We start from the raw sequence: 27,801 nt of genomic DNA on the forward strand, positions 1-27,801 counted from the left end.
TCTCATTGACTGACAATGACTAAAGGATGGTGTGAGACTTAACGTGATCTATTTATGTGTGGCACCTATTTTTGGCACGGAGTATTTCAGGTTTCATCTTGGAGGTAGTGTCTAAAGGGAGCTTTCTCTTCCTCCTCTGTGACATTCTTAAAAAAAAAAAAAAAAAAAAAGCAGCATGGTCTGCCTGCCTGCCCTTAGAAGCCACATCCAGGCAGTAACTTGGATAGAGAAACGTCAAACTAACAGGACATAAAGAACTCATGGATCCCTGGGCTTCACTGCTATATGCACAACACGCATATTATAAACCTCACTGTACTTTCTAAGTTTCTAAGCAGCTTAGCCATCCCTGTGAATAATGAAGAGACACCATTACCAAAGCATTTCTTTTGGAAATAATATCAGCGGCGCAGTGAGAGTAGTTTAATGTTTCACATTTATAAATGGGAAATTATAACCAGGCTGACATTCTGGCACTTAGAAGACCAGGAAAAACACCCTTAATTCATGCATAGAAAAGCCATTTATAAAATGAAACTTGGTATATTTAGTTCATTTGAATTCATAAGTCCTCACATAGCCCCTGGATGTGTGTGTGCGTGAGTGTGAGTGTGTGTGTGTGTGTGTGTGTGTGTGTACACACTGTATTTGTTATATATTTGTAATGAAAGCCTTAACTGAATATACATTATGTATATCAGTTGTACGTGACCTTGTTGTTGGTTAGGGAAAAAGGACTATTTTTCAAACATATTGTCTGGCTATTTTTAACCTAACTGAGAACATTAATCAAAAAAGAGCTTAAATCTTACTTCCTCTGCTTGTCTCTCTGGTACAAATAGGATGACATGGTGTGAGGGTCCACTACACAAGGTATGACAAAGCCAGACTGTTTTGATATTTGTGCAAAGGACAAATTTAACTCTAAATCTCTCAGCCAGATCTGACTTTCCACACATAATCGGAGCACATCCATGTGCGACCCTTGTCTAAACCTCCAAGAAGATGCTGCCCTCCTTCCCTCTTTCTGCTGCTCTCTGATCTGACTTTCATGCTTAATCTGATCTAATCCTGCCAGCATTATCTTCATCTGTGCAATGAAACCTGGAGGATCCTTTCTCATATTTGGTGAGGAAAAGCATTTACTAAATTACTTGCTCAAATCATATGGTGAGGTTTTAGTGCCTTATTTTTTATTAGATGAGGTATGTAACATTGAGAGACAATAACAATGATTAATCAGGAATCTGTTTCTCCCCTTTTGGGAACAGGTTTTCTGAAATTGGGTTCAAAGAGACTAAAAGGGCTATGGAAAACTAGAAAACCTCAGCTAAAAATAAAACAAAATATTTGAAGTGTTTTTCAGAAGAAAAAAGAAAGCAAATCTAATTTCATTGACTTACGTAGAATAGTTACCCATTGAAAAGCGTATTTAATAATAATAATAATATTAATAAAGACTTCTTAAAAATTTCATTCCATTCATTTAACTCTCTGATAGGGAAAGTCGTTTTCAGGTTCCGGATCTTATGATTGGGTTTATCAATGTAATAGAACTTCTTCAGAATCTGAACTTGTGTTTTCAAATCTAAAGTGTCATTAAAAAGCATAATGATAAAAATACAAATAAGATCTTACTTTTAGGGAAAATACGTGTGAATTGTCAATGTTTCTCATATGCTGAAATAATTATTCAACAGGCATGAAAAAATTACATAAGATTAGTTGAAATAATTATTGAGGTTTGATACATATTTATCCTTTAACTTAGGATCAGACTTTCATTAGCAGTAAGTAGACTGGGCTAAAAGAGAAGACAAAATGTGTGAATTATTTTTAAAAATCTGACAGAGATGTTAATATTAGCATTTGCATAACAATAAAATGTAATTTTATAATTCTTATTTTATGTATAATTAAATATCATAATTGAACACATTGAAAATATTAGATAGCAAACATACATTTTGAGAGAAGCTATTTCCCTGAAGATATTCCACAGATATGTTTATTTGCTGGAGCGTATATATGTGTGCACACATACATATATTCCCTTATATCAATAGTCAGATCTCTCCTAAGAAGTAAGCTAATTGAGCTGTTTGTGTTGATAAACTCCTTTTTCTCCAGACTATTCCTCTCTGAGCCATAATTATTTGCAATTTGCCTAAGTCGTCCATTTACTGATACGTCAAGCATGAAACAGAGGCAATTCCAGAAAATGGAAATGCTTCTCAAAATCAATCTTTGGGAAATAATGTGGTAGAAGTTACTGTGTGATAGAAGACTACCTTATAACTGTCACATGGAGATGAATATTAATTTGTTGAGGTTAAGGTGGCTTTGTGCTTCATTTGTTGACTTTGCTTAGCCGTCAGCAAAGCAGCACAGCCCAATTACTCCAGCAAAGCTATTTTTTCTAACAGTTTTATGATTTTTATGTACTTACCAGTCAGCACACATAACTATGTCAAAATGTCCTTCCAGTTGAGAGACATCTGTCTCATTATCCCATCGTAAAACGCTTGAAAAGAAAAAGATTTTTAAAATTATACTTGGCTTTTTTATTTTACTTTTGATTTTGAGCTATTAACATTATTTTTTTTGTGCCACTTGAAATTATTTAAAAGGTATATATAAATTATCTCAAAAGGTGTGATAAAAAAACTAGGAATGTAACTGTCTGTTCTATATTTTATTTAGTCTTCAAATCTACAATAGGAAGAATTCTCTACTTAAATACAATAGTTAAGGTTTTGCTAGTTTTTATAGGTTTTTGGAGATGAACTAGAGAAAAGTATCTTTACCACAATCATTAGAATGAATTTAGACTCTTACCATCGATGAGGTACATATTAAAATCAAAGTATGCCCCATCTGACTGGAAAACAAATTTATAAAAACAAATGGTGTGAAACTTAGTGTATGTCCACATTGCCTGGCTTGTCAGTTGCATTTCTTATTGATGAAATAAGCAATTTGGCAAGATGGAAGAAAAGCCAATTTTCATTTAGTAGTTCTCAGTTTTTAGGCACATTTTAAAATTCACCCATCCTGATACTTAGTATCCATAAGAGGATCAGGGTTTAAACTCACCAAAATCTCCACATTTCTGAATTCAGGTCAGTTCTTAGTCTTCATCTTACTTAACCTATCAGCTTGCAATTCTCCCATGAACTCCAGATTCATATATCCAACTTCCTATTTTAACATTTCCACTTGGGTATCTAACAGACATCTCAAACCTAATGTGTCCAATATTAAATTCTTCCCAAATGCATTTTTATGCTCAGTCTTCTTCAACTTGTCAATTAATTCCATCTTTGCAATTGCTTAGGCCAAAAACCTTGACCCACATTGGATACGCCAGCAAATGCAATTAGTCCTATCCTCGGAATATGTCAAAAATCCAACTTTTCTCTATCTCCATTGCTTCCTCCCTGGAAAAAAACTAACATCACCTCTCATCTGAATTATTGCATAGTCACCTAATTGGTCTTCCTACTTCCACCCATCACCCTACAATCTCTGCTCAAGAGAGCAGCCGGAATGATCCTTTTGAGACATATATCACATCACGAGACTTCTCTACTTACTACCTTGTAATGGCTCCTTTCTTCACTCAGAATAAAACCCAGTCCTTACAATGACCTATAAGACCCTATTCAATTTAGTTACCATGCTGACCTCATCTCCTATTACTCTTCTCCTTGCTCTTTGCTCTAGCAACATGGTCTTCTTATGGTTTCTTGAATACGTCAGGCATGCTTCTGACTTAGGGTCTTTAAATTGGCTGCTTCCTCTGTGTGAATGCTCTTCTTTCAGCTATCCCCAAGTCTCATTCCCTCACCTTCTTCAAGTCTTTGCTCAAATGTGTTACCTTCTCAGAGAAGCCTATCCTGATCGTTCTACTTAAAACTGCAATATTCATTTCCACTCCTGTACTCTTGAACCCCTTAATCTGCTCTTTATTTTCCTATAACAGTTATTACCCTTCAGTGTGCTACATAACTAAATAATTAATTTATTCTCTCTTTCTCCAGTAGAACATAAGCACCCCAGGGACAGGGATTTTAAAAATCTGTTTTTGTACCATGATGTATTTTCATTACTGAAAACAGTCCCTGGCACATAACAGCTGTTCGTTCAATAAATATATTATATGAATGTATTGGCAATAAGTAGATTGAGCTAAATGTGTAAATGTACCTAGCATAGTGCCTGGCACACAAAAGGCACTCAAGAAATAGAGATTCCTATATTAAGTGGTCCCATGAATAGAATGTGTAGTTTAGCCAGACATCGAGGCCATGTAAAATGCTTTCTAAGGATTTCTGCTTATGGCAAGGATAGAGTAACAAGGACCTCATTTACCCTACTGCCTGAAATAATTCATCCCCCCAAAACTACACAAAATATATAAGACAATAGTTTTTAAGAAACTAAAAATTAGCAACAAAGGACAGTGATCCTTGAGAGAGGGGGCAAAAATGAAATGAGGCTTCTCATTCCCTATGTTACTGCCTTGAGAGAGTTTCCAAGCCACAACACAGGGAATGAGAACTAAGGTGGAACCAGATGGTCTCCCTGAACTAAAGAGAAGGAGCGGAGAGTCTGAGGAAGCCAAGGCAGTTACAGTTCCCAGTATAGAGTAGCAGGTAGGAAAATGTTGTACAGAGAGACAGTTCCAAAGATCTGTGGATAGTCCCCCTGGAGTATCTGCAGAGTACTGATTGATACAAGTATATGAGGAAACTACTTAAGGTTGAGAAAAGAACCATCTGAGAGGATTGGAGGGAACTGGTCCAGTGTTCACACAAAGCCAGGAATAGTACCTGTTTCCGCAGCCAGACTAGAAAACCTTATAATACACAGGGCAAAGAGTAGAGTCCTCAGCTGGGTCTTGTCTCAGTAGTGGGAAATAATTAGCCCTAGATTAAATGCTGCTCTGCTTCTGCCTAACAAATCTTAAAAGCAAGACCAAAAATGATCGAATTATTTCAAAATAATTGTATCCCAGAACAGAACTCAAAAACATTTACAGGAGTACAAAAACATTCAGATGCCAATAAGGTAAAATAAGGTAAAATTGAAAATACCTGGCATGCAATCAAAGATTACCAGACATGCAAATAATTGAAATAATACCACTCATAATGAGGAGACAAATCAAACAATTGAACACAATCTAAACCCAACACAGATATTAGAATTAGCAGACAAAGGCATTAATATAATTATCATAATGGTATTCATTTTATTTAAAAACTTGAAAAGAGTTGTGAAAGATATTTTTAATATCCCAGATCAAACTTCTAAAAATGAAAACTACAATATCTGAGAGGAAAAATATATTAGATAGGATTAACAACAAAAATACATTCAACATCACAGAAGGAAAGATTAGTAAACATGAAGACAAAGCAATAGAAAGTGTTCAAAATTAAATAAGAGAGGAAAAAAAGAATAGAAATAAAAAGAGCATTAATGAATAAGTTGTGGGGCAAATTTAAGTGGTCTAATATATGTGTAATTGGAGTCCCCAAAGAAGAAAGGAAGAGGCAGAAAAATATTTGAAGAAATAATTGCTGAAATATTTCCAAACTTAATAAAAACTATTAATCCACAGATCAAGAAATTCCAACAAACTCCAAGCACAAGAAACACACACACACAAAACTACAAGGCACAAAATAATCTAATCAAATTGCCCAAAAGCAGAGATAAAGAGAAAATCTGAAAAGAACCCAGAGGGGGGAAAAAGATACATTATATAAAAATAAAGATAATGATGACCACATATTTCTTGTGAGAAATACGCAAATTAGAAGACCATGTAGTGACATCTTTAAAGTACTGAAAGGAAAAAAATTGTCAACCTAGAATTATATAGCCATTAAAATATATTTTTTAAAAAAGGTAAAATAGATGGTTTCAGATATCTATCTGCTCTCTTACTACTCCTCTATTTTTTTTTTCCTTCCCACGTACAGTCCTTTCTCTGGAATGGCCCCCATATTTGCTCACCATTTCCTACTCTCATTCAGGCCTGGACTACCTCTTTCACCTTCTCTGGAACCACTGAGGTGACTTGAAAAACAACAACCCATTTTCATCGTAAAATGAAACAATGACACAGAAAAACCACATGAAACAAATATATGCCTTAAGTAATTATTATGAGGCAAATATTCTTGTAACTGCCATTCAGATGACGACAGAGAACTTTTGCTTGGCACCTCAGAAGTCCCTTTACATGCTCTTTTCCACTCCTCCATTTACCCCAATGCAATGACTTCGCAACTGGTCTGTCTGCCTCTAGCCTCTCCCCATTCATCACACCAGATAAGTAAATGTGCCTGGACACATCTTTTCTACTTTGATGCCTTTGATTATTCCCCACCCTCCGTTTTCATGCCTAGAATGCCCTCTTCAACTGCTTTCTTCCCTTTACCTTCCATTTGCTAAATCTCAGCTCAAGGGCCACCTCCTCCATGAAGCTTTCTCAGATTCCTCTACGTTAAATTGGCTGACAGTCTATTTATAATTACATAGCACGTTAAACCCATGTCATACATCCTGGTAGCTGGACAAGTGTCTATCTCTCATCTGGATAGCTTGAGGTTCCTAAGGCAAAAACCTCACCTTACTCATCTTTGTAACCCCTAAAGAGCCCTTCACAGTGCCCTACACACAGCAGACTCTAAATTACATTTTATTACATTGAACCAAATAACACAAGTTGGACTAGAATAGCAGCTAACTTAAATAGTTTGGGCAAAAAATGTTGTTCATTAGCAAAATTAATTCCATGCCCTCATTTAGAGAAAAGTGTATATAAGACAGATATAGAAAAAAAAATTTTTAAAGTCCAAAAAACAAAACAAGGCAACGTGATACAAGAGATCCAAGAAATATCTCTGCATCTCCATTTTTTTGAACTGTTTTGAAATTGGTGTTTCTAACCTGAGATAGTGTTGGTATTTGGGACGGGACAATTTTTGATGTAAAGGATTTCCTGTTGCATTATAAATATTTATAATCTCTGCTCTCTCCAGTAGTAGGGGTAACCTTTAAGTCATTGTGACAGCCAAACAAAAATCTCCATTACAAATGGGTGCAGAGGTGGGCACACAGTCTACCTCTGGGGGATTACCTAAAAGGCCTCTTCTGCCTCTACTGTGTGCTTCTCCTTGAATCTCAACAACTGAAGGCTGGGACTTAAACAAGGAACTAATCAGAATTGCTGTCTTATTTATATCATTTCCCCCTTTCCACTGCCGTTCACATCTTCATTAAGACGACACCATAAAATTTCAGAGTCCCAGGTGAGGAATAAAGCCCTCACATGAAAAAAGGTAAAAATATACCTCTCTGAGGGATAGACAGCAGGACACCCAGAGTCACTTTTGTGCGGTTCAGCTGGGATGCTACACAGAATGGCAACTCTAGGGATAAAATGGGCTTATCAAAGTGTGGTCGGAGCTCCAGACAGGTTAGGATCACCTGAGCAGGTTACTAAAATGTCAGATTCATGAACCTCAACCCCAGGGAGTCCAATTCAGTAAGAAACCTTTGTTTTTGAAATAAGTACTACAGGTAATTCCCATGAAGATGGGTCACGGACCACTTTGAGAAACGCTGTTCCAGAAGATCTTTACCTGTATGGATTTGGATTGAGAGTACTCTTTGTCCACATGTCTACACTTTAGTTGCATGTATCAAATGTCTTTATTTTCAAAAGGGGAATTTTTCAAAGAGGGTGGCCCTAAAGAGAGGATTGATTAAGAACACTCCCTGCTGGGTTGCTAAGGGAAGGAGGCACCATCACAGATGAACCAAAGCAGCATTTCATTTATGTGAATCCCTGGAAAGAGATTACCTGACCGACTTTGTTGATGTTATCCTGAAATGAAATTCGTTTACATTTCCAGACTAGAAATAAAGCTTGGAGAAAGGGAAGGAGGAAGTAAAATTGGGTCTAAATGAAATTTTTACCTCAGAAGATCTAGAAGATTGGTTAAGAACAGACAATTGAGTGTTGACTGTTAGGTTAGCTCCTGTCCTTTCTTTGTGAATACATGACCTCTATAAAATAAACTGAAGAATACAGTGGATGGGAGTGGCTTTCATGAATGGAAATCTGGACACCTTTAAAACTGTGAAACACTACAGAATTGAATGAGAAACTCTGAGAGAACTCTAGTTCACAGTTCTCAAGTGAGGTCTCCAGACGAGCAACATCAGAGTCACCTGGGAACCTGTTAGAAATGCAGACTTGGGCTCCACCTCAGTCTTTCAGAGAATGGGGCCCAGTAATCTGGGTCATAAAAAGCTCTACAAATGATTCTGAAACTAAAGTTTGAGAATCGTGGCTCCAGCTTATCACTTCTTTGTTTGTGGCCTCACTTTAAAGCTGATCTCACCCTATGGCTCTGTATTTTTGTCTGTAATTTAGTTGAAATAAACTTATTTCAGAGTCCGAAACGAAGACAGATTTGCCTAACATTCAGACCCCGTATGTTGGTGGCTGGTATAGTCTCTACCGGTTAAGGAGAACAGGGAAAGGGTTTTGAGATCTTGGGATGAAAGGTAGTAATTACTTTACTAATTATATTTTCCATTTCAAATATATCTGATTCTATGATTATGACAGCTGATTAAATTATTGTGATGCAGGGACTCAGCTCCCACTCCCCGCACAAGAACGCAGGATATGGTGAGGCATAAAAGGAACAACAATGGAGCCATAGATAGGGGAGTCCATACCACTATATTGTCGATGGTGTCTGGTCGAGACACAAAAGCAAACATCCTCCAGTACCCCAACAAAGGGTCTTCCTGCACCCCAGTCTCGCTGGCGGCTGGGCGAGACACAGGAGGTAGGATCAACACTACCCGCAATCCACAATCCACTTGCTAACCGCACTTGCTAGCTGCAATCCACCGTCCGCTTCTCTGCCAACCAACTAACCCCCTAGCGTAGCCACGACAGTTATATTAGTGGCTCATGGCTAACCGGTAACAGCTGATGGCCACCCAGCCACAGCAGATGGCCATCTGATTATAGCTGATGGCCATCTAATAACCGAGCCAGCACCTTTTCTCGTGAGGCCGAGAATCTGGAAACTGCTCTCTGGGAATCTGTCCCCACACTTACATGGTAGAAACAAAGTGACAATAAAAAATTAGAATTAGTTCTAATTTCATACCAGATTACAACTATATGCCATTTGATGTGAAATCACAAAATTCATTATTGCTTTTTGGTGTTTTCACTTATTTTTCTTCTTTTCCCTTTATATTTCTAATGTGTAAACTTTCAAGTACAGTGCATTTTAATATAGGAACTTTGCTATTTCTTGTCAATTTCAAACTATAACTTCCAAAATAATGGAGTAAAAACTGTCCTGATATAGTATTATAGTAGCAACTTAGGGTGACCCACATTAGGTGGTTCAAAAGACAAGAAAAGCCTCCAAATTCTTTTAAGAAGCCAGTATACCAGTGAGATGAAAATCTAATAAAGATTGCACAATAAAATTATGGACCAATTGTTATTGATGAATATCAATGCAAAAAACTCAGACGGCATTATACACTGCTGGTGTGAATGTAAAATGGTACAACTTCCTTGGAAAACAGTCTGGAGTTCCTCAAAAGGATAAACTAGATTTACCATATGACCATATACACCCAAGAGAAATGAAACTTGTCACAAAAACTTGTACACAAATGTTCATAGCAGCATTATTCATAAGAGCCAAAAAAGGGAAAAAACCCAGACATCCATCAACTGATGAGTGTATAAATGAAATGTACTAGTGTATCCATCCAATGGAATATTATTCAGCCATAAAAACTAATGCCATCCTCATACATGTTAAACCTCAAAACACTGTGTTAAGTGAAAGAAGCCAGACATGAAAGACCACCTATCATCTGATTCCATTTATGTGAAATGTCCAGAATAAGAAAATCCAAACAGGCAGAAAGTAGATTAGTGGTTGTCTAGCATTGAGAAGGAGAAAGGGTGGAAGGAAATGGGGAGTGACTGCTAACGGGTATGGGGGTTCTTTTGGGATGATGAAAATGTTCTAAAATCGATTGTGGTTGCACAACTCTGTGAATACACTAAAAGTCATTGAATTGTATACAAATTAAGTGGGTGAATTGTATAGTATGTGAATTATAGCTCAATAAAGTCGTTATTGAAAAAATCCCAGATAACATATTATTAGAATATAGCAGCCCGTTAAAAGAAGAATTAAGACACCATGACCAAATGACTAGAAATGCAGAGATGTTTTAATATTAGGAAACCTTTTATTCTCTTGAATTTTTTAAACAATTATATCATGATATCAATTACAAATGATAACAATTTTGACTTATTTCTGATTCTGTTTTTTACTGAATCAGAAAAAATTATTGAGCTAAAAATTCAAGAGAAAAGGAATTGTCATAGTTGTGGGTGAAATAAGAAAAACAATTTAATCAACTCTATACATGCTGAAAAGACATCTGCTAAAGATCCCTATTTATTTATGATATTTTTCTTCAAAAAAATAGGAGTCAATAAAAAATTCCTTAACAAGATAAAATATATATATATTTCTACTCAAAAGCCAAGAATTTCTACAATTTTTCACTAGATTTTAAAAAGCTACTTTCCCTTATAAATTGTTAGGTAAGCAATAATGAAACAACCAAATATGTAAAAGCAAACTAAGCCTGCTTTTCTGTTTGAATTGTCATCCCCATATCTACATTTATTCCAAATATTTAAATGTCTTCTCCCCCCTCTTTTAACCATGACCATATTTATTCCTTTAATATATATGGGAAGTGAAGAACTCATTATATTGAAAGCTCCTTGGCTAACTGAATCAAAGTAAAGTTATTTTTTAAAATAAAACATTCAGTTCTCTCCGTAAAAAACAGAATCAGAAATAAGTCAAAATTGTTATCATTTGTAACTGATATCATGATATAACTGTTTAAAAAATTCAAGAGAATAAACTGACAAAACTATTAAAAATAATAACTCATTGAGGTGACTAAATATTTACTGCACAAAACCCTGTAGCTTTGTTTATATATACATAAATAACAACCAGTTAGGAAATATAATGGAAGATCTCATTTATAAGAGAAACAAAAGTGATAGTTTCCAAAAATAAGCTTAACAAGAAAAATGAAGAAAAATGTTAAGTGCTAGTGAAATACCTAAAAAACAAAAACAAAAAAAAACTTAACTAGAAAGGAAGCACCCCGTTCTTGGATAGGAAGACTCAAAGTCATAAAAATGTCAAGTCTCAGTAAATTATATATTTCAATGAAAATGCCAAGATAATACAAATACCAACATAATTTTAGGATAGTCTAGAAAGAAAGAATAATGGCAAGGGACTAGTTTTAACAGATATGAAAATACATTACAATGTCAATAATTTACATAATTTGGTATGAATAGACAAAATCTACTTCTGAAAACTTGCTCCCTAGATATACTTACAAATAAACAGTTTATGTACAGATGTGTTTCACAGCAACATTGTAACAGCAAAATACTGACAACAAATCATGTCCATCATTCAAGTGAAAAGTAAGTTATTTTTTATCAATGGAGTATGATATGGTCATTCTCTAAAAAAATTTTTTAAGATTGTCCCTTGTCCATTTTAAAGTGACTAACTGCTTTAAAAATGAAGACATTTTTGTTTGAAACGTTAACTTCTGTGATATCGGTTTCTATAGAGAAGGGATTTTATTTTTTTTTTCTTAAAACTGGGAGACATTTTCATAGGGGATGCAGCAGTCTGACCAGCACACCTGGCTATCGATAGAGAACGTAGTCAATTTTTGGTAGTTAGATTTGACCTTGGTAAACAGTAGGGACCAGCATGTCCAAAGAGTCAATACTATGTTATTCTAGAAGAAAAGGCCTTAAGTTTGAATTTGCTGCAGTTTAGAGGGCCCCTAAAAAAATACAGCATCCCATATTTTAAAATCTAGCTCAATTTAACACACAAAAAAGAATTCTATCAAAATATCTGAAACTGGATAACCAGTCCTCTGGGAGTTAGTTTCTTCAGTGAAAAAAAAAAAAAAAAGCGAAAAATACTGGGACATGAGTCCTTCAATAAACTTGCCAAGCAAATAAAGACATGTTAGTAAGAGAAAATACACGTATAATTTCTTTTCCATATCCAAGACAGCAACAGAAGGAAATGGGACTGTGGCATCTCTAAGCTTCTCAGCAGTTCTCAAGATTCTGTTACCATAATTCTAGCAAACTCACTAATAGGTACATTTTATCAGAATATTTCTTAAAGAGAGCCCTCAGTTTCCTTATCTCAGTTACCGTCTACTAACCTTCCCCTTCAACTTGACAAAGGACGGATAAACGCCTACTCACAATGTCAGTGTGTCTACAGACACCGCATATACCTGAGAAGAACCCTATCCTGAAATGAAGGTCAGCTATCTGATATGTTAACTGACGTGTGAATCTCTAGAACTTGACTTTTTTCTACTAAAAATTATTTGGTTCCATAAAGCTTATGGATTCATATCTTTCAAAATGTGCTCCAAATACAAATCTTAAAACCTTTCATATACCAGGGATAAAGTATACTAATTGCTTCAGAGAATACAAGGACATATTAAGCAGAATCCTTGCCTTCAAGAAAATTATCTATGCCCCTTTGCTAGAATGTGAACTCTAAGAAGGCATGGGCTTTCTCAGTCTTGTTCATCACTACAGCTCCAGGTCTTGGCAAACGGAAGGGGTTCAAAATATGTGTCAAGAAATGAATGAACCAATGAACACAACACGCTTTGCACAATAATACACCGTGTTTTTACTGTGGGACTATTTGTAAGGCCAACAGAAGTTAAAAGAAGGGACAGATGAGGGCAGGATCAAATAATCTGAGAAGGCAGGGGGAAATGGTAATTAAGCCATTCTAGAAGGAACGGCTTAGATGGGCGAGGAGGAGGGGGAAAAGATTGGCAAAGACCAGATGGGAGGAACCAAATGTGTTAGGAGGAGAATGAAGAGGCTTCGGTGACAAAGGAGGAATATACTGCGGAGCAGTGACAGCCAGACTCAAGGAGGAAGAGTGAGGAAAGAGAGAAGACTGCAAAAGCCCTGGGAAAATCAGCAATTGCATTCCACTTGGCTGGGATTTACATTTAAAAACATCATTTTCCACACCCCTTATTTATTTATTTATTTATTTATTTATTTATTTATTTATCTTTTTCTTAGTTATATCTTTATTTATTATATCTTATGGTCACTCCGAAATAGGGCATGTGCTTGAATTAGATTTTTAATGAGTTAGTTCACTTAAAATATTTAAATCTCCTTTACTTAAATAATATTATGATTACAGCATTATATAGACTCTTTAGTCATTTACAATTACCAAATTCATTTTGGGGTGAGATACTCTAAAGAAAGAAACCAAAACAAAACAAAAATTAAAGGTGATATGTGTCCTGATTTAAAAGGCTTAATATCATTTTCACTTACGATGGGGGGAAGAAAAAGTAAGCCTCTGACAGCAAAAACCATTTTCTTTTCAAATTATTTGCCTTGTACACGTAGATATCTAAAATCAAATCTTACATTTTCACTGCTTTTTAACTTTATAAACTGTTTTAATATACAGTAATAAATACATGTTATATATATATATATATGTTTATTTATTTATTTATTTATTTATTTTTTAATTAGTTTCAGGTGCACGAGACAAAGTAATACTTAGACGTTTATCATTTATATCCCTCACACTGTGGGAACCCCCCTCCCCCCATCCACTATCCCTCTGACATCGCACAGAGCCATTACATTTCCACTGTCTCAATTCCTAATGCTGTACTCCACTTCTTGTAACTATATACATATATATATATATATATATATATATATATATATAATTATAGTTGGCATTCATTATTGTTCAGCTTCAGCTTCAGGTCCACACCCCTAATTTAACCTCTAAAGGAGAATGAGCCTCAGAAAAGATATAAATCTTAAAAAGCAGTAGGGCATTGGGGCCAATAGCCAATCCTGGGGGCCTACATAAAGGTAAAATTTGTGTTATAAAAAAAGTCTTAAAAGTTATAACAAATTCTATAGTTTACTAAGATTACTGGTTTATCAAAGAATAATAAAAGTCACAGCCTAAATTCGCTAGCAATTTTCATACAAAGATAACTTCTTTTCTTAAGTAGAAACTCACTGTTAATATCACAGCAGGGTATACTTAATAGATTTTTTAAAAATTTGGTAACTGTTAACTAATATTAACCAGAGAATGACGCCATTCACTAATTCTGGAACACCTAGAAATATGTAGCCGTCAAAAGCTCTGAATGGTTCTTTATTAGAGAGTCACAGTTTTGAAGACAGCTTCAGGTAAACCTAACAATTGAGATGCTGTAAATATCTTTGCTCTTTCACCAATCTCTAGCTATATTTAGTAGCACAATTCCCTTTGTTCAAGAGTTATTCTTGCTAACTCCATATTTATGTTCTTAAAGGCAGAATACCTTGGATACATTAGTGAAATGAATGGATGGCTGCATGGATGAACAAATGAATGAAACATCAAATGATTGCTTTATGATCTTTGAAATGTAATAGCTATATGCTTCATATATGTACATCCGAGATCTTGCGTGGCTGTCACTAAAGCTTCCGGCCTTTTGCAAATATGTCTTTCATTTTTAGCAACAGTCAGACTGGGATTAAAATGGAACAGAGGGAGAAAGGAAGTTTATAAGGGAAGAACGTTCTTCTAGGTAAGGGTAGCGGTGTGTATGAGAGCAGGGCGGAATTTACTGTGACGCTAAAGAAGCTTGCGTGCCGGGACCCTTGCAATGGCCCCTTCCAAGGCCAGCGAGGAGCCCTGGTAATGGGTTCACATGATAGTATGCTTCTGTAAAATTTGCCAAAGTAAGGTAAAATTTACCAAAATAAGGTATAATTGAATTAAAATCCCTAAGGAGGGCCCTCCAAATAAGTTTCAGGCCCCACACAACCTAGCTCTCTGCCCAGTGGGGAAGGTAGGAAAAGGCTGGTCACAGGAGGCGTGCTGGTGGTTACTAAGAACAGTGAGAACGGGAGCGTGGGGGTGCCAGCCACACTTCTGGGGGTCTTGTCATTTCTTTCTAGAAACACTATTTCCTAGGTTCACAGTTCTCATATCATGATTTTCCTTTCTGCTTTTATATCTTCTTTGCAAATGAAGTCACAGGAGACAGTCAGCTGTTACAAACTTCATGTCAAGCTTTGAAGTGCTTTTTAATAGCAGAAATATTTGGCTCACGTGTGGGCTTTGTAGCTAAGGTAAATACCTCTTAGCTATCTGTCGCTACTGTTATTCCACACTTCCAATTTGGAGAAGAAATTCTGAATATGCATTGAGGCACTAAAAAAGAATATTGAACCATATCTTAGCTCTCTTCTGAACGGTTGCCTTTTATTTCTTCTCATGTGGAGCTAATGCTTTTATCATATTGTACTGATTATGGGTGGGAAAGCAGTGGGCGGAAAGGGAATACTGATTATTACATCACTGGTTGGCAGTTTCCTCTTAGCTTCTTGAAGTTTAAGTGGTCAAGTAGCTTCTTGAGACAAGATCAAGGCATTTCAAGGACTGACTCATCTACCTGTTTTCTGACAAAGCGCTTTAGTAGACTTTGGACAAAATGCTTGTGATGGTTAAAAAAGAAGATGCTGACCACAACTAATATGAAATAAAGACGGGAAAAATTTATCTTGGAGGTTCTTGTGTGACTATTGACAAATAGACTATGTCTAGGTACATATGAGAACAATGTACTTATAAATAGCATTTGTGAAAACAGATACATAGAAACAAAAACCATGCATTAAGCTTTTGGGTAGGTCCTGTGTTGAACAATGGCATTTTGCTTTTTTTATGTAACTTAATTATTTTTTTGAAGAGATAGAAAATACTATTACTCTCCATAAGTTAAACACTTGACATTTTTATGCCTCAAAATGTAACATTTTAGAAGTCTAGATATGTTTATTAATTAGTGATTATTAACACCCAGTAAACAACATTCTGTCTTGTAAAAACACAATCTGTCTTCACAGCATGATGCTGCAATCTATTAGTCCCTGATTCCATATGCTGAAATACACTCAAATGATCACAAATGACCTTAAGCATTAAATAAATGTAAATGAGGACAACACAGAAAATGTGCTTTTGATTGATAACTAAAAGACCAGGTTGAAAATCACGTCCAAAACTGAAGTCCTCCCCGGAAGGGGATGGCAGTCTGCACTGTGGAGCGAAGGGTGTCCTAAGAATGAAGAGCAGGGGACAGAACGCTCTTTTTGCTGGAGGTTTTCTGGGAAACAGAACTGGTTTGTTCATTCATAGGAGAGACACAGAGCACACTGCCCCCTGTGCCATCAGCCTACTCTGAACATTCTAATGGCAGGATTTAAAAAGACCTATCTGGACCCTTCATTACATTCACCAACGAATAGAAGAGGAAAACAATGATTGCAATTCCCTAGCCTCATTCCAATATGTGGACCACTTTAATTTTTAAGCATTATTGATATTCATCCACCTCCCACCCCGTCCCCAGATGAGCAGTTGGGGTGGGAAAGCACCCTCAACTTAGAGAAAACTCAAAATGTCAGAGGATGACAGATGAAACACAATACATAAATTAAATGATTAAAAATTAGATTGTTCTAATAATGTTTGTGGCTAACCAGACGAAGGAAACATGCACAAGTCACAGATATTTCATGTAAAAACTACTAAATGTTTACTCATTCCTCTACGTCCATACCAACAGGGCAAAAATAAAATGTAGCACCACAGCAAAAAAAAACCTGTGTTTGGGTTGCGGGTAAGCTTTCCTATTAGTTTGGATAAGAATTAACAAAATCTAACAGGGAATGGATACCTAGACTCTCAGAATCGTGGAACCAAGCATGATTTCTCAATTTGGGCACTATTAACATTTGGGGTGAGATACTTCTTTGTCGTGGGGGCGGTTTTGTGCATTTTAGGATGTTTGTCACCATCCATGGCCTCTACCCAACGAATGCCAGAAGCAAACCCATGCCCCTTGTCATGAAAATAAAAAAGCCCCCTGGGGTAAAACTGCCCCCATGTTGAGAACCAAGGGAATAGAATCATTAACCACAAGGTCTCGGGCTGGTCTTCTCCCACTCTCATACTACATACACTTTCAACGCTTAAATCATTCCCAACCCCGTGTATAATATACTTATCTTTGGTTTTTCTCATTTATTAATTGAAGGTAATAAACACGCTTGCCTCCTTCATTGTGGGTTCTCGTGAGCATTAAATAAGACACTTTTAAAGTGATTAGAACAATGCCTGACACCCAGTGTTTACTAAATGTTAGCTATTATTCTTTTTAATAATCACCCATAGCATGGAGAAAAGCAGTTTCAACCAGAGCATTTGGATGCAGAAAGGTATCTTACCAGCTTGATATTTTCCGAGTCTTAAACACCCCAGCCTTCTGATTCCTCGTGATGATCTCCTTAACATCTATTGGACATGGTTAAGAAAGCTTCTGCAGTGACTGTCAATTGACTTGAAAAAAATAAATAAACAAAAGTCCACAAACACAGTGATCTTATCCTACGTGGGATCAGCACAATAAAAAGTGAAGAACTGGGGGGGAAAAAAAAGTGAAGGACTGTAGGGTATAAAGCAGGCGGAGAAGGTTCTAGCCCTGGCTCTACCACCAAATGTTGAATCACTTGCCACAGGCAAGCTCTTTTAATTCCCTGGGCTGCAGTCTTGTTTCCTGGGAAAAGTACATTCAGGTAGCCACTGACGGGGTAAGGCCCAGGGCTATGGGTATTGGTGCGGGGAGATGACAGTTCCATGGAGGCCAGGCCTCACTTGCTTAAAAGAGCTCGGAGTTTAAACACAGAGACCTTCCTGTCAGTGGGGAGGGCAGGCTTCTGAGACTTTCCACACTGAAGTATTTCCTGTCTCCTAAATGTTAGTAGGGAGGGTGGGGGTGAACCGCAGAGAAAGACTTCAGACAGGAGTGAGACGAGAAAGATGGAGAAAAGCTTGGAGAATCTTGTAGAGAAAATGAATTACTGAAGAAGAAAGTCAGGCCAGTGAAAGATCCCTGAACTGTCATTACAGACTTTTTTTTTCTTCATTTTTTTTTTTCCGTCACAGACTTACACTTTGGCCTTTGGCCATCTGCTGGGTGTCAGGACGTGTACATAAAGAGCGCTATTTATGGAAAAGATGTTTCAAGGAGCTGTTCCATTACATCACACAGCACCTTCTTTATGAGGGCACCTGGGAAAAGTCATGTCAGATTTCAACACTGGGAAAAGTGAGACTTCAGATCGACTAGTTGTGCTTCAATTTCTGGACAGAATACATCTTATAACGGTTTTCTCTTTTTGCTCTCGGGTCCCTGTGCAACTCAGGGCCAAATGTATGACCAAGTCCAACAACCACAAGAGCTCCTCAGGCGTACATTTTCTATGCTGACCTCCAAGCCTGGCTTCCTCGTAGTGTCTTGGATTTCTAATTTCCAACTGCCCTCACTTTCTCATTTATTTTGTATGGCATATTCTGTGCGTCACTGTAAGAAGCCTTCAAATCCCTCTTTTGGAATAAGGCAGGTTCAAATAAACAAGAACTACAATAATTCCAGTGAAGGCTGAAGCTGAACTAAATTGGGCCCATGGGGAGGACACCAAGCAGACAAGCGATGTCCCCCTATGGCTCAGAAAAACATTTCCTGAATGCTTGAAACAAGCCTTGGCCAAGATCTCCATGCAAGAACGGAGCCGCAGGACGTTTTAACCCAAATCTCTGCTGGAAACACCAAGCACACCCATTTCTTCTCTGAGTGAATAAGCAGGTACTGTGGTAGCTTTCTTCCCCCAGGAGTGGGTAGGAAAAATCAATTAGGTCTCCTAATGAAGGGCTTTGCTGAGGTTTACAAAAGTGCTATAATGCAGACTTTTTTTTTTTTTCCGGGTGAACTTTCCTGTATGCAAATTAAATAGCGTTAAATTACATTCATTAAAAAAATAAAAGAGACTAATTTGCCTACTTGTTTTGATTAACTAAAATGACACATCGGCCTACAGTTCTGTCTATTTCAGGAAGAAAGTATTTCAGGAAAGTCTTCTAAATGAAATGTCTTGTGGAAAAGGACAGCTGACATCGTTATTCTGAGAAGAACAAAATTAGTAGAGTCAACTGACGACTGTTTTTGACTAAGCTCCCCCACACTCCAGCCACACCCTACTCAGCGTTTCCATGGCATCCAACCGATGCCATAATGCGCCTGGTACACCTGTAGCGTCGTATGAGTACATGACTAATCTGTCAAGCAAAACATATTATTTTGTTAGTGGAGGTAATACTTGTTATAAAATAGTCACAGGGAAGTTAAATTATATAACTCAGAAAACCTATTAATAATTTTTAGTAAACATCTTAACACTATATACTTTTATACAATTTATAAACCTGTGACTCCAGGGGGTCAGGCTGAAGCAAACATACGTATTTTTATATTCTAGAAGCCATTTTTTTTTTAATGAAAAAATTCACAGCAGTATTTAGGCTGCTTTATTTTTAGAACTGGAAAGGAAATATATTTTGTGGTTTAGGGGGTGTTTTTGTTTTTTTTTTTTTTATAGTAAGACAAGTATAAAGAGGGGAAAATGGCAATACTATATTAGAATAATACCTTAAGAGATATATTCTGACATTCTGCTCCCCACCCTTTACCTTAGGTCAGAATTTGAGGTGGTTCCTCTAGTTCAGGGGTGTCCAAACTGCGGCCCACCCGCCAACTGCGGCCCATGATCCATTGTTCATTGGCCCGCAGCAAATTCCAAAAATATATTTAGTTTACTTAAATAAACCAGGTGAGGCAATACGTACTTCACCTCCAGTGAGTGGCCCGGCTGTTTGTGTATTTTATCGCATATGGCCCTTGGTGAAAAACGTTGAAAAAAGTTTGGTCACCCCTGCTCTAGTTGGTACTGTGTCCAATGATACATTTTTATCATTCTTCTGTGTCACCTCAGGGTAATAAAGGAAATTCAATCAAATTGAGTCAATACTTCCAGGACAGTTTTAAACTGGATGGACCAAATCATGTTCTCTGAACTGCCCCCACCTTCTGGAAGACTTCAGTGGGAGGTGCTGGATGTAAAAAAAAAAAGAGACGTCATGTAATTTCTCATTAAACGGATACCGAGTAATCACCTCCAATCTCCTTGTCTGGGCATCTGGACTTCCAGAGTTATAGGATATATGCTTGTGGCTAAAAAGAAACCATGATTCTATCTCAAGATTTTATTCTCAAATAAAGCTTAGTTCAGGAGTGGGGCTCCATTTTAATTTTGTTTCAGTTGATTTTTATTCTTAAAATATATACATTTTTGCATAATAATAGTTATTTAAACAAATTACATGTCACATATATAACATTGTTTAAAATATTAGCCTCCTTCTGCGATTAGTAATTGTTATATTTATCAGTAGTTGCATATACATTTTGAGAACTAGTATTGTCCTTTAAGCAAGAAAGTATTTTAAAACTAACATTGTGATTTACAAAGCATTACTTTCTTGGTTCATGTTTCCTTTATTTTTCACTGGAACATCAAAGGTGAGGGTAGGAAACTATGCAATTACAATATAAATCCTGTTCATTTTGATCTCTAAAGGTTTTAAAAATTACTTGATGTGACAATATTTGTTAATTTAAAGGCTGCAAAATACTCTTACTTGTGCTTATTACTCAAACGAATTGAGTAGATAACACAGAGGTGCTCTGAACTCTTTTAGCAATATCAACTGTTACGTTTATGGATAGATCTTTTCTTCTAGAGGGTGCCAAGGAAATGCAAGATGACACTCATCAAATCATTCTAGTTTTTGGTGAAACAGAATGGTTTCATTGGAAAGAATTCACACGCTTTGAAGTCAAATGAACCTGGCCTTCTAGTGCTGGTTCTGATACTTAGTGGCTGTGTGAATCTGGGTAAATTAACCTCTCTGAGCTCCACCTCAAAAATAGGAATAATGATACCTATTTTATAGGCTTTTAATAGAGTATCATATATGATGAGCCTGACACATAGTAGGTACCGAATTCATGTCAATTCATTGTCTTTTTCAATAATCAAGGAAAAGCTTTGGAGGGACGAAGAGGCTGGTGACAGTAACTAAAAAGAGGTTTGGCGATGAAGCTTTATCTTCTTGCCCCGCAACTCCAAGATAATTCAGTGAACACTTATACTATAGAATTTAAATAACTAGAGGGAATCAACGAACATCTGCCCTGCAGATCTGTAGTGTCTTTCCAATGTAGAAATGTGCTCTAGCCAAGGCACAGTCTGTGTCCCACAAACACAGAGACTTGCTCCATCGTGTCTACTGCCCTATCTTTAGCACCTGAAATGCACGCAGTTAATACCGGTTGAGTGTTTTAATTAATTAATTGAATCTTCATTTTCAAAGCTATCTGTTGAGTTCCTACCCAATGTGGGGCACGTAGAATCCATTTATGACCCACCTAGTCCACAGAAGTACTGGCATCAGTATCTCAGCTGTCTGTTGCTATTGGAGGAAAGGGCATGGATGCAGGATGATGCCTGGGCATTCCCAAGGTCTCCATCACCCACAGCACAGGCTGTGCAGTCCACGTACAGCTTAATTTATTACTGCCTTACCTCAGGGATTCTGGTCAATAAAATAAGGTTAAGCCATTCTAAATTTCCTTTAGAATGTACAGGAAATTTACCAATTTTTGGAGGTTCTTAAGTTTCAGATCATGATCCTGACTGGGCATCCTATGGGGGTAAGACGCTTGGGTCAGGAGCACAAGAAGTGAGACACCAAACTTTGCCATCTTCTGCAGGGAACACACTTGGTGTTTCCTAAGGATGGGTCAAATCAGCATGCTTGTGTTGGGCGAATTAGTGAGTGTACCAGAGAAGGCTGCTCACCTTCAGGTGTCGTAATCATACTCCTTATGATTTGGAAGAGGCTTAGTTAGCATCAATAATAACTCAATATACCATTTCTCTCCCTATTCTTATGTCGTTGCCAGCACCAGCTACAAACTTTATGGAGTAATTACTACCTGTGGGCACTTGGAGATTTCTTTAGTACATTAAAAGGGCAGTGCCAAAGAAAAAGGAACATATTTTCACACTATATTAGGATAAATTTGAGAAGCAGATGAACCAAATGATGTCATTTCCAACTTATCCTTTGTACTCTGCTGGTACAGCTAACACAGCATCTGTAGGGAGAGGCAGCTCTGAGGTAGGGGTTCTGCGTTAGATACAGCCATGGAGTTTAAGGACCAAGGAGAACCTCAGGGACATCTACACATGAGTCTGAGAAAATCTGTAGGATTTACAACACTCACTTATACCTCTTTTCAGTATTAATCTCTTTTCAGATATCTTTGTTTAATAAATCTCAAATCAACACCTAGCTTTCCAGGGTCGAGGTGTAAAGCTCTAGAAGACATAGCCAATCCAACTGATACATTTTAAGGAGATAATAAATAACTCCACAACTGGTTGATAAGCTTCTATGACATAAAGATTCAGAACTTATCCTTTCATTGCCTCACATATTTAAAAAAAAATAACAGAAGATAAAAAGAAAATATCAGGAAATGCTATTTTTTTTTTAAAGGTAAGAATTTGAATCCTAGAAGATTAAGAGACTAGGAAGTAAGACTCAGTTAGATTCATTAAATTCAGATGCCAAGGACAACAAAAATAATTTTTTTAAATGATGAGAATAACATACAGGCCAATACTCAGATGTGATGTGTGAATGCCAGGTCAATTTTCAATTACATTTCACTGATGTATTCATTTGTTTCTTAATGTGCTCATCTTGCCCATTAAGAATAATTAGCAGTTTTGCTTAGAGATTTTGTGGCTTCTGGCAATGTTTCTCTCCTTTTTTTGTTGACATCCACTTTTAGTTTTTAGAAAGTAATTTTTGGATAATATCCTACAACTGCTGTATAATTTAGACTTCCTCAAATTTTAAAGGAAAGATGTAAACAGTAATTTTTAAATGAGTTTGTTTCGATCTATATGCATCAACAGTACATGATTCAGTGAATTAGTTATTCTTACAGAAAGTGGGCACACAAATAGAAAAAAAAAATAATTAACCTTACTCAGTAAAACTGTTTATGATGAATGCCAGTTGTAAGCTCTGTTAGCAAATCAAGAATAACATTAGGATTAAAAGCAGGAAAAACACATTGCCAATTTCTAAGGCTTTATGCATGCTTTTTTCTCTTAATTAAAAAAAATTAGATCTAGTTACAATAGAAAAATGCACACAAACATAGAACGACTGCATGACAAAAACTGAACTTCACCAGGGAAGTCCTAAGAGAGGAAATAAAACACACTACTAGTTTTGGTCTGCATCCTGAAAGGACCTACTTTATCTACATTGTAAAGTTCTTCCCCTCCTGCCCTTTGGCACCCCGCTATATTAAACCCATTGTAAAACCCAGCACAATAAAGCACTCAGGGCTGAGCTTCTGAAGACCAAATGTTAAAAATCCATTTTCTTGGGAGGGGGCTGTACCAATCATTTCTTTGAAAGGCCGGCAGAGTGAATACAGAATCTGAGATTTCCTCTCTGATTTCAAGAGCTGGCATGGCATCTTTGCGGTGTGAAACAAAGGTGCGTTAATTAATGATATTAGCATTGCTTCCTTTCTTTGGAAGCTTTGTAGTTTAGCTCAATAATAATTTTAGTACAATTAAATTTACATACTGACTACAGATGCTTCCCATAGTTTGACACAAGTTCTAATTGGTTTCTGATGCTATTATATAAGACACCTGCTGACTTCAGAAAAACCTCAGGTTGCTGGGTACAATCTGAAAGTTTTTGTGGCTAAAATGACCTTCTCTTGTCCAATAATCCTGCCTTCCCCCCCCCCCCCCAAGAGAACACATCCGTTGAGGCTGAGCCAGCATACCTGACTTCCTCTGGCTCTGTGTTCCCTGCCATGTGGAGGAGGAGCACAGTGAAATGATACAGTGCACGAAAGAACTCAGAATAAAGCAGAGTGAATGAAACAACATCAGCTCATCTTCAGGAATATTTTGAGAAACTTGCCACAGTCTGAAGATCATGATGAAAATCCTGCATTTTAAAAAAGGAAGCACCTTTTGTGATCTCTTTCCCTTGTGTGAAAGGCCAAGACTGTGATTGGCTGTTCTTCCTTTCTGAATTTTTTTTTTTTTTAAGTCTGTCAGGCAATTAGCTGGGTGGGGCTCTGCAGAGCCCACAAGTGCCGCTGAACAATATTAGCTACTGTGCTTCTTGTTCCTCCTTCCTCCTATTTGAGCAGCCTGATGGAGCGGCTGCAAATTTTATTTTCAAAAAAATTACAGAGCAGAGGTAGACAGAGAGCATCGAAAAAGGGCTTTATGTAAGATGCCACAAAAATCAGAGCTGCTTTGGCATTTTAGGGGTCTAAAATTCAAATAAGTAGATTACCTCCTTAATGATGGAAATGTGAGGCACACCAAAAAAATCCAAAGCAAACATATCTCTTCCTCTTTTCCTTTCAATTTCTAACGGCTGTTAACTGCCCCTGAACAAATCAGTTCGCTGGCTAAAGTAGCCACAAATTATGCTTGCTTTCTTAGTTAAAGTACAGTTCAATTTTCATGAACTCTGTGTACATATTGGTAAAGCATAATCTAATATAATGGGGTTTGAACTGTAATAGCATAGCAGGAAAAAAAAGAGAGATAGCTTTTATAATCCTAAATAAAAGGAAATAATGAGAACCTGATAGCCGTTTCCAGTGGGGAGACACAGGTAACTCCTCAGCAATTCGAGTGGGTACAATATTACACAGTACACACATACGTTATCAAACGCAAGAGAGGGAGCAACGAAATGAAGTGGGAAGTTACTTTTTGTAAGCAATATCCAATATAATAAATAGGAAATCACTGATTTTATACTGGCCAATTTCAACGGAAATACAAGGAAAACAATGTTTGAAAATTATTATGAAATAAATGTTCTTCTTACTGCCTTAAGGGGGTCCAGAAATCATAGGCTCCTGTAACGAGAAGCGATTATAAAAATCTATGAAACAAAAACAAAAACAAAAACCCCACTTAGTCGTACTCAGTGAATTCCATATATTTCTACTTTTCGTAATTACTTATCATGTGTGTATGAGGGGGAACTCTTTTTTTAATACCCCATGCTGCCTTTCTTTATATCAATTGTTACTCCGCTGGGGGGAAAAGGAATGAGCACAACAAACCCGTTTTCTATCTGAATAAGGATACTTCTGATGGCCTTTTCATTCCCATCAGTTAACAGAACTTCTTTGACATCTGCAGAAATAGCAACCTGGAAAAAAAAAAAAAAAGAAAGGGGGAGCACAGCAAACAATGAGCAAATATGCTTGTCTATGTGGAAGTGAAGACAGGAATGACAAGCCTTCAGTATCATGCTTCCTCACCTATTTCTCTGTAACAATCTTCAATCTTTTTTCATTTTATGTCTGCATTATTTTAATCATTCAATCAAATCAGTCAATACTTTTATCATTCCATTTGCGGGAGCCTCTATCTTGCTATCATTCTGTTCGGTAATTGCATTGTGACAGCGGATGATGGTATTCTGAGAGGCTTTCATTTGTGGGCTTCTGTTTATCTAGTAGAGCCATCATACAAGGCTGTCACTCTGCCTTTCAGCTTGCTTCTGTCTGACTGCCTGATGCCCTTCATATAACTTTGCATTGCAGGCAGATGGCTTTGTGAGGGTAATTTTTTTGTGAGCTTTGACATGCTCGCACATTGGGCTGTAACCTCGACACATTGTGTAAGAGCGACAGGTTTGTCAAATGCCAATCAGTGTAACAATATGCTTTTATTTGTAGAGACATAAAAACTTGTCTAATGCACTGTGCTGCTACATAATATCTCCTGAATACATGACTCAGAACCCAGAGAATGGGGAACGACGTTCCTGAATGGCCAATCTAATTCAAAAGAATCTAATTACTGAGCGCTCTGGATCATGTTTGTTGGTGTAATAATGCAGGCAAAACATTAGCAGCTATATCATGGTGCTCCAACTGTGATTCGCCAGGCTATTCCTGTATCTTAGCAAATGGGACTATAATCTGAAAAAAAAAAATGCTTTTGCTATGGCAAAGAAAGACTGTGCGAGGCCTGGAATGTCACAACAAGCAATATTGACTACACTGAGGTAAAATGTTTCTGCTCATCGAGGCAACCATAAAATCAATATGATCCGAAAGTAAGTCAATCTAGAAGGTCTCTCAAGACACGGCAGCTTGACCGCAGCTGATGCTGTTGACGGTTCTCTGACCCAGCAGTTGGAGGCCCTGGAACATTTTTCCTTTTGTTCCTCCCTCTGAATGGGATTGGAATTGAGAAAAGACCTACCATGAGCCCAGCCAAGCATGTCATGCCACCCCCTAGCTCACACACAGCAAGGTCCCTGAAAGAGAGAAAAGAAATGGTAGAACCCAAATAAATTAGATGAAAACGGTCAGAGAGATATATATGTTACAAGAACAAATTGCCATCTGCAGTAAGAACGGCGCTACCAGGAAGTTGTAGAGACATGACTACACTACCTCATGTCGTTTTGCGTTTTAAATATAATTATGAAATAGAAAAGTCACAAAGCAGGCAAATCAGTGGGGGTTCCCTCATTAGCGTTCACTGCAACATTACCACCGCTGAGCTGAAAAATCTGAGAAGGTTCCCTTTTTTTCCCTTGTCAATGGCTCTGTCTTTTAGAACTAAACTAGCTAGAGTAGCGAAAGATAATTGTTAGGAAAGGATAACACTGTTAATCCACATTCAGTCCTTCAAAAACAGTTAGACAAGTAAATGAAGAATATATGTTAGTGTGTATATACCTATATTATAGTCACATCCACACAAGACACACACAAATAAATGCAATCTTGAATTAAAAAAAAAAAAATCGAAAACAAACCGAAACATTTTGGAAAGCTGAACCACCCCCATAAAGAACAATTACACAAAGAGTATTTAGCAATTAACACTTAAATCACAATTGACCCCAACACAACACAGTGAATAAACAATGCGGGGACATAATATGGTTAAGCCAGCAAACCCAGGCTAAAGTAATGACTGAGCTCTGACTTCACTGCTCAAAAGTAAAGCAGCTCAGAGTTAAAGCTGACAGGTCTAATGTGGCATTTTGCACTTACCTTCCTCTTTGTGCCTAAATATCAGTCCTCAACGTGTGACATTCTCGCCCTGGCCCACTGCTCACTGATTGGAGCTCCAGTCAAGCTGAAGCACAGAGAGATGAGCAAATGCCAGACTTCCAGGGCGGCCCTGCAGCCCAAATTCAATACGGCCCTGTTCTTATTTTAGATGCTTAGACTCTTAAGATTGTTTCTTCTTCCCACTTTGGGAAGTTTATTACCTCATCATCAGAAAAAAAAAAAAAAAACAGCGCTAAAAGGGAGGGGGAGGTGGAAAGAGAGAGAAAGGAAGGAGAAGAAGCCAAACAAGAACATTCCGATTCCGAAATACACTTAATGAGTATTTAGTTGTTCAAAGCAATTATAGACTGGTTGGTAAATATGGACCCATGGAGCTTCAAAAAATACATATTATTGACCCAGTCTTGTAAGTACATATTGTTAAAACACACA

General features: G+C 37.1%; 1 protein-coding gene across 1 annotated transcript in view; it reads right to left on the bottom strand.

Annotated features, from left to right (window-relative positions):
* CAMKMT (calmodulin-lysine N-methyltransferase) overlaps nucleotides 1-27,801 on the bottom strand; it is a 332,239-nt gene that overhangs the window by 20,722 nt on the left and 283,716 nt on the right. The window contains 4 exon segments of the mRNA XM_033125648.1: nucleotides 2,450-2,524; nucleotides 17,528-17,594; nucleotides 25,418-25,481; nucleotides 26,546-26,600. Coding sequence (XP_032981539.1) covers nucleotides 2,450-2,524; nucleotides 17,528-17,594; nucleotides 25,418-25,481; nucleotides 26,546-26,600 — 261 coding nt within the window.

Source organism: Rhinolophus ferrumequinum, chromosome 13, assembly GCF_004115265.2.
Source record: "Rhinolophus ferrumequinum isolate MPI-CBG mRhiFer1 chromosome 13, mRhiFer1_v1.p, whole genome shotgun sequence".
In the NCBI taxonomy this organism is placed as follows: domain Eukaryota; kingdom Metazoa; phylum Chordata; class Mammalia; order Chiroptera; family Rhinolophidae; genus Rhinolophus; species Rhinolophus ferrumequinum.